General features: G+C 36.5%; 1 protein-coding gene across 1 annotated transcript; it reads left to right on the top strand.

The window, feature by feature from the left end:
* Positions 1 to 7,336: 7,336 nt before the first annotated feature.
* Positions 7,337 to 16,306, top strand: LOC129253434 (serine protease gd-like). Its single transcript, XM_054891804.1, has 4 exons — positions 7,337 to 7,543; positions 7,618 to 7,771; positions 7,882 to 8,488; positions 15,833 to 16,306. The coding sequence occupies exons 1-4, from the start codon at positions 7,343 to 7,345 to the stop codon at positions 16,245 to 16,247; spliced, it is 1,377 nt and encodes a 458-aa protein (XP_054747779.1). The 5' UTR covers positions 7,337 to 7,342; the 3' UTR covers positions 16,248 to 16,306.
* The last annotated feature ends 1,639 nt before the right edge of the window (positions 16,307 to 17,945 follow it).

Below are 17,945 nucleotides of genomic sequence, written 5' to 3'. Positions count from 1 at the left end.
TACACAATAAATAAGTATGAATGCAAGTATAATGTCAGACATTTTGACACGCATAAAGTCGACTTAAAGGCCAGCTCGAGATGCCGCGCCGCAACGGCACACTTGTATGTGTGTATGTATGTGATATCCACATTTTCAGCGATACTATTGACTGCCAATATACAAATACACATACTCATAAATCGCGTAAAAGCTTCAAATGGAAATGAACAACAACAATAAAGAGAAATCAATTTACGTTTACTTCAAATGCAGGTGGCGTTGATACCCCTAACTTGACATACACAAATATTTACATAGAAATGCGTGTACCAGCCCACACAGGTGAACGTAAGCGAGGTGCCCAACTGCTGTGTGGCAAAGTGGCGCTTTGCATGACTGCGCGTTGCTCCGCGCTGCGTATATTTTCAGGCAGCGCCAATGGAGCATTTTGCGTCTTTGTAAAAGAAGCGATTTTAAATTATTGTTAAACGAAATTCAATTATGTTGCGACAATTTTTGCATAGCTTTGTGTGTTTGTAATTTTCTGAAAACTTCGCCTTGAAAGGTCGCGCGCCATATTTCACAAGATTGATTGGATGAAAAGGAAATGAGGTTTGAATAAACGAAAATTAGAGTATGCTTGAGATTTGGCAAGTGGAGGGGCGTGATTAGCTGAGAAATGCATTTTTACACTGTTGGAAGAAATTACTTTTGACGTACATACTAAGAATTTGCGCACATGCAATTTATATTAGGCTCTGTTCATACGAGATATATTTGCTTATATACATAAATATAATGGGGACAGCCATTCATTGCTAGCTGCTTGGCAGCGCCTCTCCTCCATTTTTTGGCAAGCCTTTTGATGCTATCCAACAAATGTGAGAACTTGGGTTTTGTGCGCTTGGATTAAACGAAAGTAAAATTCAGCTTACTTAGTTTACTTACTTATTTTTTTCTCATTAACGCAATACCACAAATCTTTATATATATATAAAATAAAAAAAATAAAAAAATCGAAATTTTTTCCATATAGAAACTACTCAAGAATGAACAACGAAACCGAGCTCAACCCCAAAAACGTATAGGAAGTATTATCAATTTTTTGAGATTTTTCTGGTAAATACTCCATATTTCACCTTAAACTGATCCCATAAGACCAAATCAACAGCGCAATGGAAAACGTATTTTTTTAAATTTTTTGTAGAGCTTTCTGATGTACATTTTTTTCATTGATGGTTGAGAATGCACTCAGTAATCTTGAAAGTTTCATAGTGGGATTCCCAAAACTTTTTGAAAATAAAGTTTTTATAAGTTTTTCAAAAATAACAAAAAAATATTGTAGTTTATCAGAAATATTTTTAGCACAAATCTACTTTTGAAATTTGAAATTAAGAAAACAAATTTTTTTTTTTCAAAAATCTACTTAAAACAATTTTTTTTGTTTTGAAAAATCTCTTTAAAAAATTTGTTTTTAAATATACTTCTTGATAATTTTGCAGGATTTACTTAAAAAAAAACTTTTTTTTTTTTTGAAAAATCTACTTTAAAATTTTTTTACTCGAAAAAAAACCATTTTTTTTTTTAATAATCTACTTTTAAATTTTGTTCTAAAAAAATTATTAAAAGGTTATGATATTACTCAAATTTTAAATTAGAATTTTTTAAGTACATTTCATTAAAACCAATGTATCTAAAAAAAGTTATGAAAATAATAAGGAAAACCTAGGATTTTTTACAAAAATCTTTTTTTTTCTATATCGAATGTAATTTTGAATGAAAGTTTCAAAAATTTATTAAAACAAATATAATGAAAATACTAATGTGCACTAAATAAAATTCTAATAAATTTTTTGCGGAATAGCCTAACTCAGATTTTTTACTTAGTTTCTTCATTGGCAGTTCAGATTTTTTTTAAGTAGATTTTATCAAGAAAAATTATGACAAACTTTTAACACAAAACTACATTTGAATTTAAAAGGAAAATCGTGAAAAGTAGAACTTTCAAAAAAAATGTTTCTGAAAAAAGTTATTGTAATATATAAAAAAAATTGATATTTCACTTCAAATGTGAAATTTCAGTTTGTTTCAAAAGTAGATTTTATCAAAAACAAAAATGTATCAAATGAATTACGCAAATGTTGAAAAGAACTTAAGATATTTCACTATAAAAACGCTATACCAAAATTTTTGAAAAAGAGCCCAATTCGGATTTTCTTACTTTTTCTTTCCATTGACAGTTGAGATTACGCGCAGTAATAATTCAAAGTTTCATAATAGAATTCCCAAGTTCTGGGTAAATAAAAGAGTAGCTAAAAAATAGTTTTATCAACAAATTTTTAACACAAAATTACTTTTCAAGTTTTAAAAAATTTGTAGATTTTGCAAAAGCAATTTTTTCTAAAAAAAAAGCCGTAACAAATTATGATGAAAGTTCTGAAATTAAACTAAATTTGGAAACTTGAGATCCGGTTCTTTAAAAGTAGTTTTATGAAAAAAAATTATGAAAAACTTTTAACACAAAATTACATTTGAGATTAAAAAAAAAAGATTGATTTTTCAAAAAAAAAAAAACAAAAAATGAAAAGTTATAATGAAAGTCATGAAGTGAAATTTAATTTTGAAATTTGAGTTCTGCTTTTTTATAAGTAACTTTTATAAAAAAAAATTATGAAAAACTTTTAACACAAAATTACATTTGAAATTAAAAAATAGATTGAAAAAAATTTATTAAGTAGATTTTTCAAAACACATTATTTTTTTTTTAAGTTATAAAAGGTATTTGAAATTTTAAATAGGTTTTGCGTAAAGTAGCACCTTAAAAAACTCTATCCAAAATTTTTGAAAAATACCCCAGATCAGATATTTTTAATTTTTTTTTCAGTGATAGTTGAGATTTAGTTTTTTTTAAGTAGATTTACGAAAAAAAAGTGAAAAATTTGTAACAAAAAATTTTAAAAAGTAAATTTCTCAAAATAAAAAAACAAAAATTTCAAAAAAAAGGTTTAAAAATGCATGATATTTCATTTGAAATTTGATATTTGGATTTCTTCTAAATAGATTTCATCGAAAAAAACTGTATCTCAAAAATTATAAAAATGTATAAAAACCTAAAAAAAATTGTCCCCAACTTTTTTCCCGTGGAACGAATTTTTTTTTTAATTTTAATCCTTTTGTATTTGGTTAAGAAGCAATTGCCCAAAATTTTGAGTCGTATGCCCCACGGTTTGAGCGCTACGGAAAGTTGCTTGTGAGCAACTTTGGGCAATCGTGCTATACAAAATAAACTAATTTTTTCATTCGAACAACTTTTAATGATTTTTATTTATTTAAAAAAACTAGGTATGATAAGACAAAAAACAGTGTTTATTGTTATTACAGCAAAGATGGACTTGCATTTAAGGCATTTGGACATTGGGGTTCCTGTCTTGCACAATCTGCAACATCCCTTTTCACTAAATACTACCCAATGCTCCATTTTATCGCAACGCTGTGAGACTGAAGGATTCGGTTGGAGCCTGTAGTTTTTCGACTGTAGGGAAGACACGCTGCTTGATGGGGAGCCCAGGGATACTATCGAGCTAGCTTTTTCAACATACGATGGTCGGTCTTTCCTTTTTCCGAGCGAAATAGTGGCAGTAAGCAACTCATGAGAATTTTCTAGTTGAAATTTTATTAGAGGAATATGCTTTTGCCAGGACAATCGCGGGTCCTGGATTCCAACGTTTGCATATACCAACAGGTTCATTGCTTTCACACGAGGATATAAGTTGAACGGGCTTATTGCCAAACCAATTGACGCATACAATATTATTGTTGATTTCACATTTCGTATCGAAAAATCCCCTTCCACGACTTTTTAACTCAGTATCTGAAAGTAGCTGGAATTGCTTAAATGGTTTTCACGTACAGTTCCTGTTGCAAATATGCCCATTTCTTTCAGCGAGATCAGAAGGCTTACTGACGTAAACTAATTATCGAAATAAAGCTTAAAAGGTTTGTCCTTAGGAAGACCTTTTGCCAAATATAAAACTGTACCCGAAGATAGGCCCAATCCATAAGTGGGACAGGAACCTTTACCAACATCCAACGTAAAGTCGTACACTAATCCAGAGGTTACAGCACGCGTAAACATTTTCAGACCCCATTTATGAGGCTCAGCAGGGTTGTATTGTTTAAATGACGATCGATTTGTAACAAAAATTTAAACTAAAATGTTCATTATCACATTTATGACCTTTGAACACAATGATTTGTTCATCAATGCTTTGATGTTCTTCCTGGGGTAGCTTTCCAAAATTTTCTTTCAGAGTGTCTAGTAAAGGACGTATTTTGTACAACTTGTCATTAGTTCAAATCGCCTTTTTTGGATTGCTTGTATTATTGTTGAAATGTAAACATTGTTTTATTTTTTCAAACTTTCCGCGCGGCATTGAATCTGTTATAGCGGTAAGATTTAAATCTTTTGACAATGCCATTTTGAGTTAAGGCAATTTTAATATCTTCAACAGTGAATTTGGGCTCAATGCCGTGTTCTTGCAGCGCATACAAATCTGTTTGTTGTGTGATCAAATTAAAAACTTGGATATTAAAAAAAGGGCAGAAATATTCTACTGGCGTCATCACATCGTCAACCTTCAAAGTATTTTCTTCCCAACTGGTGTCCGAAGGTATAAATGGACTTTTTCTCCACTTTATTTTCTTGGGGTCAACTTTTTCAAAGCAATTATCAGCCACACAAGATTTCAGCTCACATTCTTCTGCAATCATATTTTCGAGAAGGTCAACCTCTATAGTTTCCCCTCTTTGCACGATCCCTTCCAAATTCTTCTCTAGCACTGCAGAAATGTCATCCATCTCGCCATCACTTTCATCGTCAGAAGAGGCAGCCCAATGAAAGTTAACAATCGTCTCAATATCGTCATCGGGCAATCCTTTCTCTTTCGGTCTCATAATTAGGTACTAAAATATTTATGACCACACTAGCCGAAGGTTGCCCACAGCAACATTGCAACCTTGAAAATTACTCACCTGGTTGATATTTTTAACTAATCAAATATAAATTCAGTTTCATTAAGCTAAATCTTTGCTAAAAAACATGGCGTATAAACTTTTTATAATTTCGCATTATTATAAAAGTTAGTCACCCACTTTAAAAACTCTTTTGAATATCACAACAATATTTTCTGCGCTGCACTTGCTATTTATTCAAGATAACTTTGCTAAATGATCTACAATTGATATTTTTTTGCTCATATTTTGAGTAGATACAGAAAAGTACCGTTATCATTTATAACGAACAGACACAAACAAAACGAACGCTTACGGAAAGCTGTTAAACTGCCGAAGTTTCTCACAGGCAACGTTGCACAGTGCGGCCGATTCCCAAAAAGCTGGCCAAAAGTCGAAAAAAAAGTTTCTAGATAGAGTTTTTTTGTCTTTGGGTTGGCTACACTAATGCCTTGAGTAGTGAAAACCGTTCATAGCAACGTCCTGTACCCTAAGTATCCTCTGTATTTTCAGTCGCAACGTGGCCTTCGTTTGAGCATCGTATTACTGTCGATGAATAGTGAAAGTTGTACACATTTGAAAGATTTTGTAATGGAGTAAATTGAACAAAACCAAATGGAATCATCTTCGGAAGGTTAGTAAAATACGAGAAATCTTTAGTACATATCAATACCTCGACACAAAATTTTTAGCTGCAGCAATACGTAGATACATTTTTTGCAATTTTTTTTATAAAATTTGAGTTTTTAAACTGTATAGTAATACAACGCCGTCATATGCTGCTTTGAAACCTATTAAATGTTACTCAAAAAAGTAATGGTTACTGAATAAAACAAGATTCAGCTGCTACCACTTGCTACCTTGGCTTTTATGCTATTTTTTGTGCACAAGAAATAAATACGAAGAGAGAATGAGAGACAATAGTGAAAGCCTATACTTTCAAGAGGGGATCTGCTTGTAAAAGTAACGTAGGTTTCTATACAAATTTTAAGATTAAATTCGTAATCAGCGACCCCGAAAACATATAAATTTACATGCATCTTGATTATGTTCTAGAATATACGCTATTTCACGTGAGGGGGTGGCCAATAGGGGTGGAAGGGGGTGGATTTTCAAAATTTTAAGATCAAATTCGTAATCAGCGACCCCGACAACCCCCGAGTAAGAAATTTTGAATCAATTACTTAATTTTTTGAGTTTTGGCCAGCTTTTCGGGAATCGGCCGCACTGTGCGTTGGGGTCGAAAGGATTAAAAAGTATATTTAAAAGAAAACAAGTTTCTAAAAAAAGTTATAAAAAGTATTTCAAATCTGATTTTTTTTTTAAATAGTTTTATCGAAAACAAGAATGTATCTAAAAAAATTATGAAAACGTTAAAAAGAACCGAAGATTTATCACTTTAAAAACCTTTAACCAGAATTGGACAAAATAGTCCAGCTCCGATTTTTTTACTTATTTTTTTATTGATAGCTGAGATTTTGTTTTTTGTTAAGTAAATTTTTTTACTTTACAGCTTCTTATTATACTCAAGCCAATTTTCCGAAACTTTTACGAAAATTTCCAAGACACTTGTACCACTTTGCCATGGAGACGCTCTGAAATGCATCGCATTTGCCAAAAAAGATAAGTATTTTTTGTTGTTATTATTTTATAAAAAGTTCCGTTCACTTTGGAATGCACCTTGTAGGGAGCACCTAATGGCACTTGAGCTCCAACTTGTTTACCTACTTGCAGCTGCCGGCTTAAGTGAGCACTTCAACCTGTTGCAGTCAAGCAAAGAGTTCACAATCGCTGTCAGTGGCTGGTCGGGTTCGGGCTCGTAGTTGGATGAGTTGCGTGCCGGTTAATGCAAAGTACGCATAAGATAAAAATAGAATGAATGCAGTTGGGTTGTAATGATAAATAAAAAAAACGTAAACAAAACCGTTAGTGTTTATAAAGTGAACCAAGCCGTGGAAGGAATCAATAAATGCATAAGAAGAATATTGGAAAAAATATAAAAACAGAAAAGTAAACAAAAGGAGTGTTATCTACGGTAGGCGTGCCAAAAAGCAATGCTTCCAAGTAACTTCACTTTTTCACGCAAATAATTCCACTAAAATATCGTTAAAATTACAGCAATATAACAATTTAAATATTATTTGTTACACAATTAAAGGAATGAAATATAATAATTAAAAAAAAATTTAAATTTAAAAGAAAATATAATCAAAATTTTTATAAAATTATTTACGAAATTTCTACCCAGCACCAGTTCCGAAGCTGTCTTATTTATTCTTATCAGCGCCACAATACAGCGTTCGTATAAAATTGCATTTAAAACCACCAGTGAACAACCATAAACGCAGTCATGCAGTCGTATCTGCTGCTAAGTCTTTTATTACTGCCCCGCTTCTCCACTGCTCAATCGCCGGTCGCGTCGCCTTGTGAACAACAATTCAGCTACGTGCGCGAGGGCAATGACTACTTCGGCCAAATAAAATTGGATCGTTTGGAAAGAGGACGCACCGAAATTAAAGTGACATTATCTCAACACAACTTATTAACCTCTGTAAGTAGCTGCTTGGCATATACAAGAATGTATGTATGTAGATTTGTGAAATGTTAATAATTTGCACTTCCCAGAATTACTACGGCACAATCACGCCATATCCGGACGGACAACTGCAAGTGACGAGTGTGCCGGCATTATTTCGCGTGCATTTTCCCAATCCAAAAAATCCACCGCGACTAACAAAACTCAGCATCAATGGCAATGAGATTTGTTCGGGACCAGAGTGTATGTGAATTTCAAAAAAAAAAGGAAACAAAAAAAAAAAACAAGAATACAAGAACACAAAAATTGCACACAGCCCGCAACCTAATTTATATTTGAAATTTTTATTGCAGATGCACCGCCCAGCAGCTGGTTTCAACTCACCTACATCGTGAATGCCTACAGCGGAAGTTTGCGACCACAAGTGGCTACGCCAGCGCCTGCGCCACCAGCACCTGCACCCGCACCTACGCCTAAGCCGGCACCACGTCCCATTCCGACATCCACTTCAGTAGCATCAGCAGCACCTGCACAGCATTCAGCCGCCGCTTCACCACCGAAATTCTCTAATATCTTCCTCACCCAACGCGTACAGCAAAATACCAGTTTTACTTGTGGCACTGAAGGTACTGTCGTTCGTCCATTCTTGCACGGTGGAAGTGAGTTGGTACGCGGCCAATTCCCTTGGATGGCTGCTGTCTACCGCAAGGAGTCAGTGCACAGTTTGTCATATATTTGTGGTGGTACATTGGTGTCGGCGCGCACTGTTGTCTCAGCCGCTCATTGTTTTCATAGCTTGGCAGCCACGCAATTCGTGCTCTTTCTTGGTCGCACCAATTTGGAGAGTTTCAGTGAGGATGGGTTTTTAACGCGTGATGTTGAACGTCTGATTGCCCATCCGGATTATAAAAATTTGCCAGATGCGGATATAGCAGTGTTGCGTATGACACCGATTGGCAGGTGAGTGCAGGGTTTGCGAAACATTTTCCTTTCACGTAGTTCGGGGATATGAATTGAGGTAATATTAAGATTAAGGGTTGGCAGTGAAAGAAATCCTTACACATTTGTGGTTTGGTTCTTTTAATTATCGTTATCATTAATTTTAACTTATTCCAATGAAATCCATTCCATTCCAGGCCAATTCTAACCAGTTCATACCATTTCACTTTCTTTCAACCCATTCCATTTCGTTTCTTTCTATTCAACTCATTTCGTTTCATATGATGTTATTTCATATATTTCATATAAAATTTCTAAGCGGAATTTGTATACCCGCCCACTTGTGCTCAAGAGTATTTTAATTTGTTTCGCATAACGGTTGTATGTAGCAGCGTTATACAAGGTGAAGTCCAAAATAAATGAGACTGAGCTAACATAGAAACCACAAGAGCTTTGTTCTGATAACTTCAAGTTTATTTATTCAAAATAGTCCTCTCTGGCCTCGATACTCGCGAGCTAAAACCTTTTCGAACGGACCGGAATGTCTTTTAGGATGTCGGTACAAGCCTTTTGGATGGCCTCTACGGACGCAAAACGTTTTCCTTTCATGACCAAATGCAATTTCCCGAATAGGTAGAAGTCACAGGCAGCCACATCAGGCGAATACGGTGCGAGATTGATGGTTAAAATGCGATTTCCAGTCAAAAAAACAGTCCCAAGAGTGGATCGATGAGATGGTGCATTATCATGCAACAAGCGCCAGCTTCCTCCTTCGCGGTATTCAGGGCGAATTCGACGAAGGCGACGCAACAAATGCTTCAAAACGCAAAGATAGAAAATTGCACTTACGGTTTGGCCCATTGGCATGAACGCCTTGTGGACAATTCCCTTAGAATCGTAAAAATAAATGAGCATCGACTTGATTTTTGACTCCTGCAAACGCGATTTTTTGGGTGGTGGCTCGTCTGGGGCATTCCATGCGGCACTTTGACGCTTAGTTTGTGGTTCATTTTGGAAACCAACCACGTTTCATCACCAGTTACAATGTTGCAGAGGAAGTTCTCGCCTTTTCTCGCCTCTTTAATAAGGTTTTTCGAATGCTGAATTCTGAGCAGTTTTTGTTCCTTAGTTAACTTGTGCGAAATAAAACGTGCGCAAACCTTTCGTAAGCCCAAATGATTAGTCAAAATGTGATATATCGATGTTTTGGAGATATTCAACTCCGATTCCATGAAATTCATTCACAATAATTTTGGTTTATTTTTGATAAATTTACGAACAATTGCGATTAATTAAAAGTAAGTGAGATTCATATGACGGTATAGAATCGGAGAAATTCAGGGAAGAGCGGGAAATACTTAAGGGGGTATTCTAGTCTAGAAATTTGAAAAAATCGAAATTTTTTTTTCAAAATTCGATAGTTTAAGCATTCAAAAATATCTCTCTAAAAAAATTTTTCAAAATTCGAATTATTTTCGAAGTTAAAACTATTTTAGTGACGCGACAGCTAGACCGGTTTGAGCGGACGGCGAGCTTCAAACGTGTTTTTCTCGAAACTACTTCTTTCGATACGGTCGGCACGATATCTCAAGTTCTAATCAAGCGATTTGCTTGAAGTTTATCATGAATATTCTTTAAATATATCTCTATCGCATGACGCACGAAAATATGTGTAAACAATTCAAGAAGCTTAAAAATTAGGGAAAAATCGATCTGAATTTTTGAGTAGTCGCCATTTTATGAAAAAGAAATTTTTCCGTCTTTTTTTCTGCGTCATACGATAATGACATTCATATTATTTAAGAATTTGTCATCTTTTTTTTCAAATGGCCACAAGGGTAGAAATCGTACCGACGAGGACACTGCCTTTTGTTTTCCCCTTCCACTGCAAGGACGCATAATTCCATGAAATTTTTTTTGTTTTTTTTTTTTTAATTCATTTTGAATGCTCTTAATATATAAATAAACAAATGATAAAAAAATGGATAGTTAAAATATCAATGGTTTTTTTTTTACTCACCATCAAAAAATGCTCGAACTTCGGGCCTCTAGACTAGAATACCCCCTTAAGGAAGATTTTTTGCATGCTTTGAATTCTGTCAATAGAGAATTAGTGGTAAGGTCCTCAAATAAACGCGGCAGATTCTCGTGTAGAACGAACAAATGCTGTAAAAGTAACTTAAAAGTATAAGGGTCTAAAAAGCTCAAGCTAATCCTTCTTTTAAAGCCAAGAATGGAGAAGCTTTTTCTTGTTCGAATTGTATGTAAGTAGCGGTCTTGGCAATCTCATCCACAATTTCGTTTCCTGCAATGCCCTAATATCCGGGTACCCAATAGATGTATAATACCGTCTGTCTACGGCTAGCCTCTCTATGGCTTACCTGGTCCGAAGAACGTTTTTAGATGATATTTCATATTATGAAACTTCTCTGTCAACGTATTTATTTATTTTGTAGTAACTTGATGCCTTTGCGAATGCTATTTCTGCAGCCTTTCCTACCGCAAAGACTTCTGCTTGAAAAATACTGCAATGGACAGGGAGCTTAATTGGCCGCCTGATGTCCAGCTCTGCGCAATAAATGCCTGCATCTACTTCGTCCATCATTTTCGAGCCCTCAGTAAATATATTAAGCGTATTGGGGCTAGGTTTCATGCCTCTTTCCCACCCATTTTTTCTAATGTTGTTCGAAATCTCTTCACCCAACTGTATTTCGGAGTCATATAGTCCATATTGGTCCAACAACTCACACCTATTGAGCTATGTCCGAATATTTTACAGGTAAATTCATCCGTTACGTTAAGTCTTGCGGCAAATCTAGATGCTAGACCGTCAGCCGCAATGTCAATTGTTGGTCAGTTGAGTATTCTTCCAAGTACTGGAGTGGTTTTAATTGCCCCTTGCACTTTGTGTAAATCCGCCAAGTTTGAAATAATAGAATATATTTTTATATCATCTGCATAAAGAAGGAAATTGGCAAAAGAAAAACCACTACGAATATCATTGATAAATAAAACAAAAAGCAAGGAACCTAATATACTACCCTGAGATACACCAGAGAACGCAGAAAAAGGAACAAACAAGGCACCATCAATAGACACTACACAACGTCTATTACATAAAGAAGATCGCAGCCAATCTAGAAAAACTGAGTGAAAGCCCTGAAATAAAAGTTTATCTAATAAACGTGGATGCGATACGTTATCGAACGCCTTTGAAACGTCAGTATAGTTACAATTCATTTGTTGCCCTGCTGAAAAAGCTGCAGTGTTCAGTGAAAATTGTAAACTGTAGAGTTGCCACAAGGCCATGCTGGCATGGTGATACGATACTTTTGGTTGCAAAATATATATTATATATTTTTTTTAGTTTTTTTGAAAATATTTTGAAATAATTTAGTTACTCACGAGAGCTTTGAGATTGGTCTGTAATTGCTGACGTCATTTTTTTACCACTTTTAAAAATTGGAGTGACAATTGTCATTTGCCAGTCGTCGATAAACACACCAGAGGCTAACGATTCGTTGAAAATTAATTTGAGAGGCAAAGCAAGAGTTGAATAATGTTTGCAAAGCGTAACTGAGAGATCATCAGCATCCATTTTTGTTGAGGGTTTTAGGGCTAAAATATACTTCTCAACATCTTTCAATGACAGGTTTAATCACCCAAAGGTAAGAGACGAGGTAGCATCCACAGGACTGACCCAATGTGGCCAGTTTCATCACTTACAAAATTTGCTTTAAAAAAATCAGCGAATAGTTTTACTACTTCAGAAGATGCCAATTTATCATGCAAAAGAACTGCAGATGAAACACTAGAACTAGATTTCTTTGAATTGATGTATTGCCAAAAAAAGTGCGTGTAGCGTAGTACACATAATAGAAGATAAACTTTCAAGGCAGACAAAGAAAGAAGGAGAGACCCGAGAGAGAATGAGAGAGAGAGAGAGAGAGAAAGAGAGAGAGAGAGAGAGAGAAAGAATATATATCTAAATAAATTCACAACATTTGCAGAGAATACAAATAGAGAAAATTTACAAAAAACAGAGAAGGGTTGACCATTATCAGTAAACGCCGGACACAAACCGTGGCAACAACGGGCACTACTCCGAGCATTTATCACACGCACAAATGCGGCGATTCCACGACCGCAGCAACGGCACAAATTACCGCAAGACAGTACCAATAAATCCGACGCCGGAATGGATAGCACTTTAAAGTACGCACAAGCACTTGCCAAGAAACCGAAATAAGCGCCAAAAATTGGCAACAAAAAAGCCAAAAAAATTGGAACCAAAAAACGCCCCAAACAGTAGGCACTAAGGAAATATAACGCCAAAAAGTAGGCATCAAAAATATATTTTCTACAAGTTTGCACCAACAAACAAGCTCCAAAAAGTAGGCAGTGTTATTTCTCACTAGAAATTAGCAAGCCCCAGGAAAAACTCAGGAAAATAGCCTAAAGTGTATCTAAGATATATTTAAGGTATAGCTCTCTCTCTTCTTTTCCTCTACGTTACATATTTTTTCTCTTTCATGGAACGAAAATGCCCAAAACGTTGCATGGCCTTGAAATTTTACTCTCCATTCTCGCTCGTCCATCGACGCCTAAAAAGTTTCACTTTAAAAACTTCGGACTGGATTGAATATTGTTTTCCGCACTTAAAATGTTATTACTTATTACATAGAAATTTATTTAAACAATTAAATTTTTTTAAGCTGATATGTACATTGCAAAAACATCCTCTTTTTTGTTTATTTTGAACTTTTTGAAGAATTTGTTACGCTTATTCTTAAATCTCTTAAGCTCGCATGTGAACCAAGGAGGCTGGCACTGTCTTTTTAATTAAATGGATATTTATGCCATCAGCTGCCTGTTAGTTGGCTCAATGAGAGACCAAAGTATTGTTTACAGGCGCGCGAAAAGACTTTGCTCTCGGCAAAAAAAAAAAAAAATAGAAAATCAGTAATGGATTTCAAACGTAGAAGTGTGATTGCATTATATTTGGCTGGAAAATTACAACCAGCGATTTTTCGTGAGCTCGCGCACCTTAAATTAAATAAAGTTTTTATTTATTGCACCATTACTCGTTACAATGACGCTGGTAGAATCGCGAAAGGTAATGGAGGAGGTCATCAAAAGACTACAACGTCACGTGAAAGGGTTCAAAAAGTGAAGAAGCGGCTTAAGCGAAATCTCCGACGAAATCCCCAATCAAATGGCAAAAGAACTGAAAATATCTGATCGGAGCATCCGCCGCATACTGAAAAACGATCTAAAAGTCAAGAATTACAAGATCCAAAAGGCACATGATCTCACACCAAAGCAGCAACAAGTCAGACTTGAGAGAGCGAAAGAGTTGCCTCGCTTGGCCGAAAGCGGTCAATTTCCGAACATTGCGTTTCCTGACGAGAAAATTTATCGAATTGAGCAATGTGTAAACTCCAAAAACGATAGGGTTTAATTAACCGAACGAAAATTTAAGTCATCGATTGGCCACCAGGAAGCACCACCCACCATAGGTAATGGTTTGGGCCGCTGTAACCGCAGATGGGCGCTCAATAATCGTTTTCATCGAGCCTGGCGTCATGGTGAATGCGAAATATTATCGGGAAGGTATTCTAGAGATTGCTTTGAGGCTGTGGGCAGACAAAAATTTCGGTGGCAGCCCATGGACGTTTCAACAGGACTCGACACCGCCTCACAAAGCTCGAGTGAAGCAAGGAGGGCTAAAAAAAAAAAGTTCCGAACTTCATAACGTGCACACAATGGCTCTGAAATTCTCCATAAGCGAATCCGATTGATTATTCTCTTTGAGCCATTTTGGAGAGCAAATTCCGAACTAAAAGATTCACCAGTCTCGAGGCGCTGAAAAAAGCGATTGTTCGCAAGTGGGCCAAAATACCACACATTCGGGCACACAATTCGTTTCTGGACCGTCTCAAGGCCATAGGTAGGTAGGTCAAATGGCAAGAGTACCCCAGGTGTACTTCAAGTAGCACTTACGTGCCGTTTTGATACCATAATGTGGACCATTACCTGCGCAAAGAAAAGTTATGGGAAGAGAAAACCTTCTATAGCCATCCAGTGCTATTGATGTAGTGGAGGAGAGAAAAGGGATCTAGGCTGGAGAATATCTTCAAGTCACCCCCGAAGGGCACGCTAAGGAATCTCAAGCGCCTAGCCGCCAAAACCGGATGTTCAACAGTCTCTTTCTCTGCAGGATCCCCACAGCTTCTGCAATAGGGGTTGTACGGAATTCCAAGCTTCTCCGCATGCGTACTGCTCACTCAGTGAGCAGTGAACACCGCAATGAGTTTGGAAATTCAATGGCGGGGGATTCCCATCACCTTAAACGTTCTGTTTCTGTCATATTGAGGCCATAGTGATTTCGAAATAGCACACGATGAGACAGACCTCCATCCGTCTTGTGCTTTTTTTAGAAAGAAATTGTGTAGCTTTCCTTTAACAACGGCCAAGGGGACACCGATGTCTGAGAAAGGGACAGCTGGAACCGATTCGGCTTACCCCTTCCTGGCAAGATCATCGGCAATTTCATTTCCCTCTATATTCCTGTGCCCAGGAACCCAGGTAAGGATATGTTTCCTGCTCGATCGAGATGTTTGAGTTTCTCCTTACAGGAGTTCACCAGAAAAGAGCTGCAATACGGCGACGACAGTGCCTTGATCGCAGCTTTACTATCGGAAAAAATATTTCTGTCTCCCTCCCAACAGCAAAGACCTCTGCTTAAAAAACGCTGCTTGTTTCCGGCAGTTTAAAGGAGACCGAAATGTTAGCCGTCAGTGAAAACAGAGGTACCTTTACCCGTGCCGACTCTCCCCTCTTTCCAGTCTTGTCTGCTCGGAAAGATAGCCCTAGCACAACCCTCAAAACACAGTTTGCGGATGGAGAGGTCGGTGCGAAGGTCATAGTCAAGGCAAAAGGTGGTCATATCGAGCAAAAGTAAATTGCTTTCTAATTTTGTATTATTTTCACACATTTTTTTTTGCTTTGAATTGAATAAAAGTAATTTTCCAAACTAAATTTATGGCCTTTTTAATTGGTTGCACTTCGAGTGCCGGACCCCGTAGCCTTCTGACGTCGTTTGTGTTTGCCATTTCGAATTCCGTCTGATCGTTTGTCATTCGTGTTTTAGACAGGCATTGAAGAAATAAATTTTTACTTAGTTTTTTTAAAAACTCATTTAGTAGTTTTGGTGCTGTTGCACTGTAAATTTAACATAAATATAATAATTATCCAATACTTCAATAGTGGGATTTATAAGTGCACATTTTTAACTTGCAAAAATTATTTATTTTATTTTTTTTAAAAACATCTCCTTCTCTTTCTTTGCTTCACTTCGCACAGCTTCAACGATTTTATTCGACCCATTTGCCTGTGGACGGAATCAACGCAAATCTCACGTGTGGTCGGCCTATCGGGCACTGTAGCTGGTTGGGGCTCGAATGAGAATGGCCAACTGGTCTCACCGATAGCCAAGAAAGCGGATGTGGAAATTGTGAGCGAAGTGGACTGCCTACGTTCGTCTGCGGTCTTCTCCAAGCTAGTGAGCAATCGAACATTTTGCGCGGGCAATCGCAATGGCGTTGGACCTTGTTTGGGCGATTCGGGTAGCGGCTTGATATTGAACCGCAACAATCGTTGGATGTTGCGTGGCATTGTGTCGTTCGGACAGACCAAACGTGGCCAATGTAATTTGAACGAATATGTGGTGTATGTGGATGTGGCGCAACACTTGAATTGGTTGGAAGATAATATATAATGGATTATATGAATAAATTCCTACTATTACATACATGTTTGTATGTACATATAAGCAAAACAATTTGTGTATGTGTGTGTATGTATGTGAAAGTATATTATTTCATAGATATAATTTAGTCAGTGCTTAAATGACTGGAATGCATTTAGCTAATTTACGCTGTCACTATTGCAATTAATAATAGTTTTAAATTATGATATTAACAAGCCGGTGAGATGTCAGTGTTTGTTGTTGGTATATTAATGAAAATCAAAACAGAGATAATTACTCAATTAATAAGCATACTTTGAAATAAAGGGTGTTTTCACAAGTACTTAAGAATTTTTGGGAAGAAAGGTAGTGAGCGAAGTTTTCTACTAATATGATAAATGTTGGTCTCCTTGCGGCGGGTATGAGACTTAAGTAGTGGTTGGTCCCCTAAATAATGGGGACCAACTCAACACGAACTAAGAGGGAAGCTCCATATGGGGATTGGCTAGCCATCTATCCGCTTTACGGCGAAATTGGGGGCCATCCAATCAGCATGCAAAGATGAAGATCCCTTGTTATTCCTAAATCCCCGGCATCCCATTTTTTCCTCTCGTTGCCCACCCACTGAGGCCACTGCGCTTGCCTTGTCGAGCAGGTGGTTGTAAATCTTATATTTTGTATTATTCAATATCATCCATATACAATTTTTAATAAACGATTTCTCCCATACTCGCACATAATAATGTCTTATCTATGAAAGCTGCTTAGTGTCGATTTACACACAGCGACATCTGGAAGAGAGACACTGGCAACATTGTTTTCGTCTACATGCGAAAACCGATCGTAAACAATTTTTTAAATATTTCAATGAAGACGGCAAACTGGATTGGCCAAAAAAAAATATTTTTTTTACATTTATTTTTTTAACATTTTTGTACTTGAATAAAAAAAATTAAATTAAAAATACTTCATAAATAAATACTTACCTCAAAATTGAGTTGAGTAAAGTTTTTTAAATCGTACCGACTTTACTAGCAAAAGTCATCCTGTATTTCCTAAGCCGCGTTCTGATGTTTGTCTTCGTTGTCAGAGCCAATACGGGACACAAAATCCCCTCTCTTTTCTGCATCCGTCCTTCTCCTACCAATAAAATATTTACCTTCCAAATGTTACCCTGTGTAAATTGGCATTTAGGATAGTGGCACGGCTGTTTGGTTGGCGCCAAATGATCCAAAGATTTTCTCTTCATCGCTAATTGTTATATCGGAATATACTAAAATAGCAGCGAGTGCCAAATGCAGTTGAACCTAACTTCCCTTTTTATATATTTTGTTTTTTGCATTTGTGTATTTTTTTTTTCTCAGAAATAAAAAAGCTCACCTCCTTTTTAAAAAGTTTTCCTTTTCTCTTTAAATTTTTCACAATAACACCAATGCTGGCTCCACAACTAAAGGCCACCTTGTAAATCTTCTGTATCTTCCTAAAGTGAAATTCCCTTGAGGTACAACTTTTATTTGCGAAATAAAATGGTCACAGGGATACGACCTGCTCCGCGCGCGCCTTCTACAATTCTGTACACCAAGCGAGCATAGGGTTTCCTTCACCTGGTCTTTCCAACGGAGCCATGGTCTTCCTCTGCGTCGGCTCCCTTGGACTTCGCCCTCGAACACCTTCTTTGCTGGAGCTTCTTCATCCACACGCACGAAATGCCCTAGCCAACGCAGGCGT

This window comes from Anastrepha obliqua, chromosome 1 (genome assembly GCF_027943255.1).
Source record: "Anastrepha obliqua isolate idAnaObli1 chromosome 1, idAnaObli1_1.0, whole genome shotgun sequence".
NCBI classification, from domain to species: domain Eukaryota; kingdom Metazoa; phylum Arthropoda; class Insecta; order Diptera; family Tephritidae; genus Anastrepha; species Anastrepha obliqua.
This window is presented reverse-complemented; position numbering and strand designations above follow the sequence as displayed.

Bases quoted from the DNA above. Each gene is read 5' to 3' on its own strand.
- LOC129253434 (XM_054891804.1), top strand. From the start codon at position 7,343: ATGCAGTCGTATCTGCTGCTAAGTCTTTTATTACTGCCCCGCTTCTCC. The intron at 7,772-7,881 runs GTATGTGAATTT...TTTTTATTGCAG, and splicing joins GATTTGTTCGGGACCAGAGT to ATGCACCGCCCAGCAGCTGG. The intron at 8,489-15,832 runs GTGAGTGCAGGG...CACTTCGCACAG, and splicing joins CGTATGACACCGATTGGCAG to CTTCAACGATTTTATTCGAC.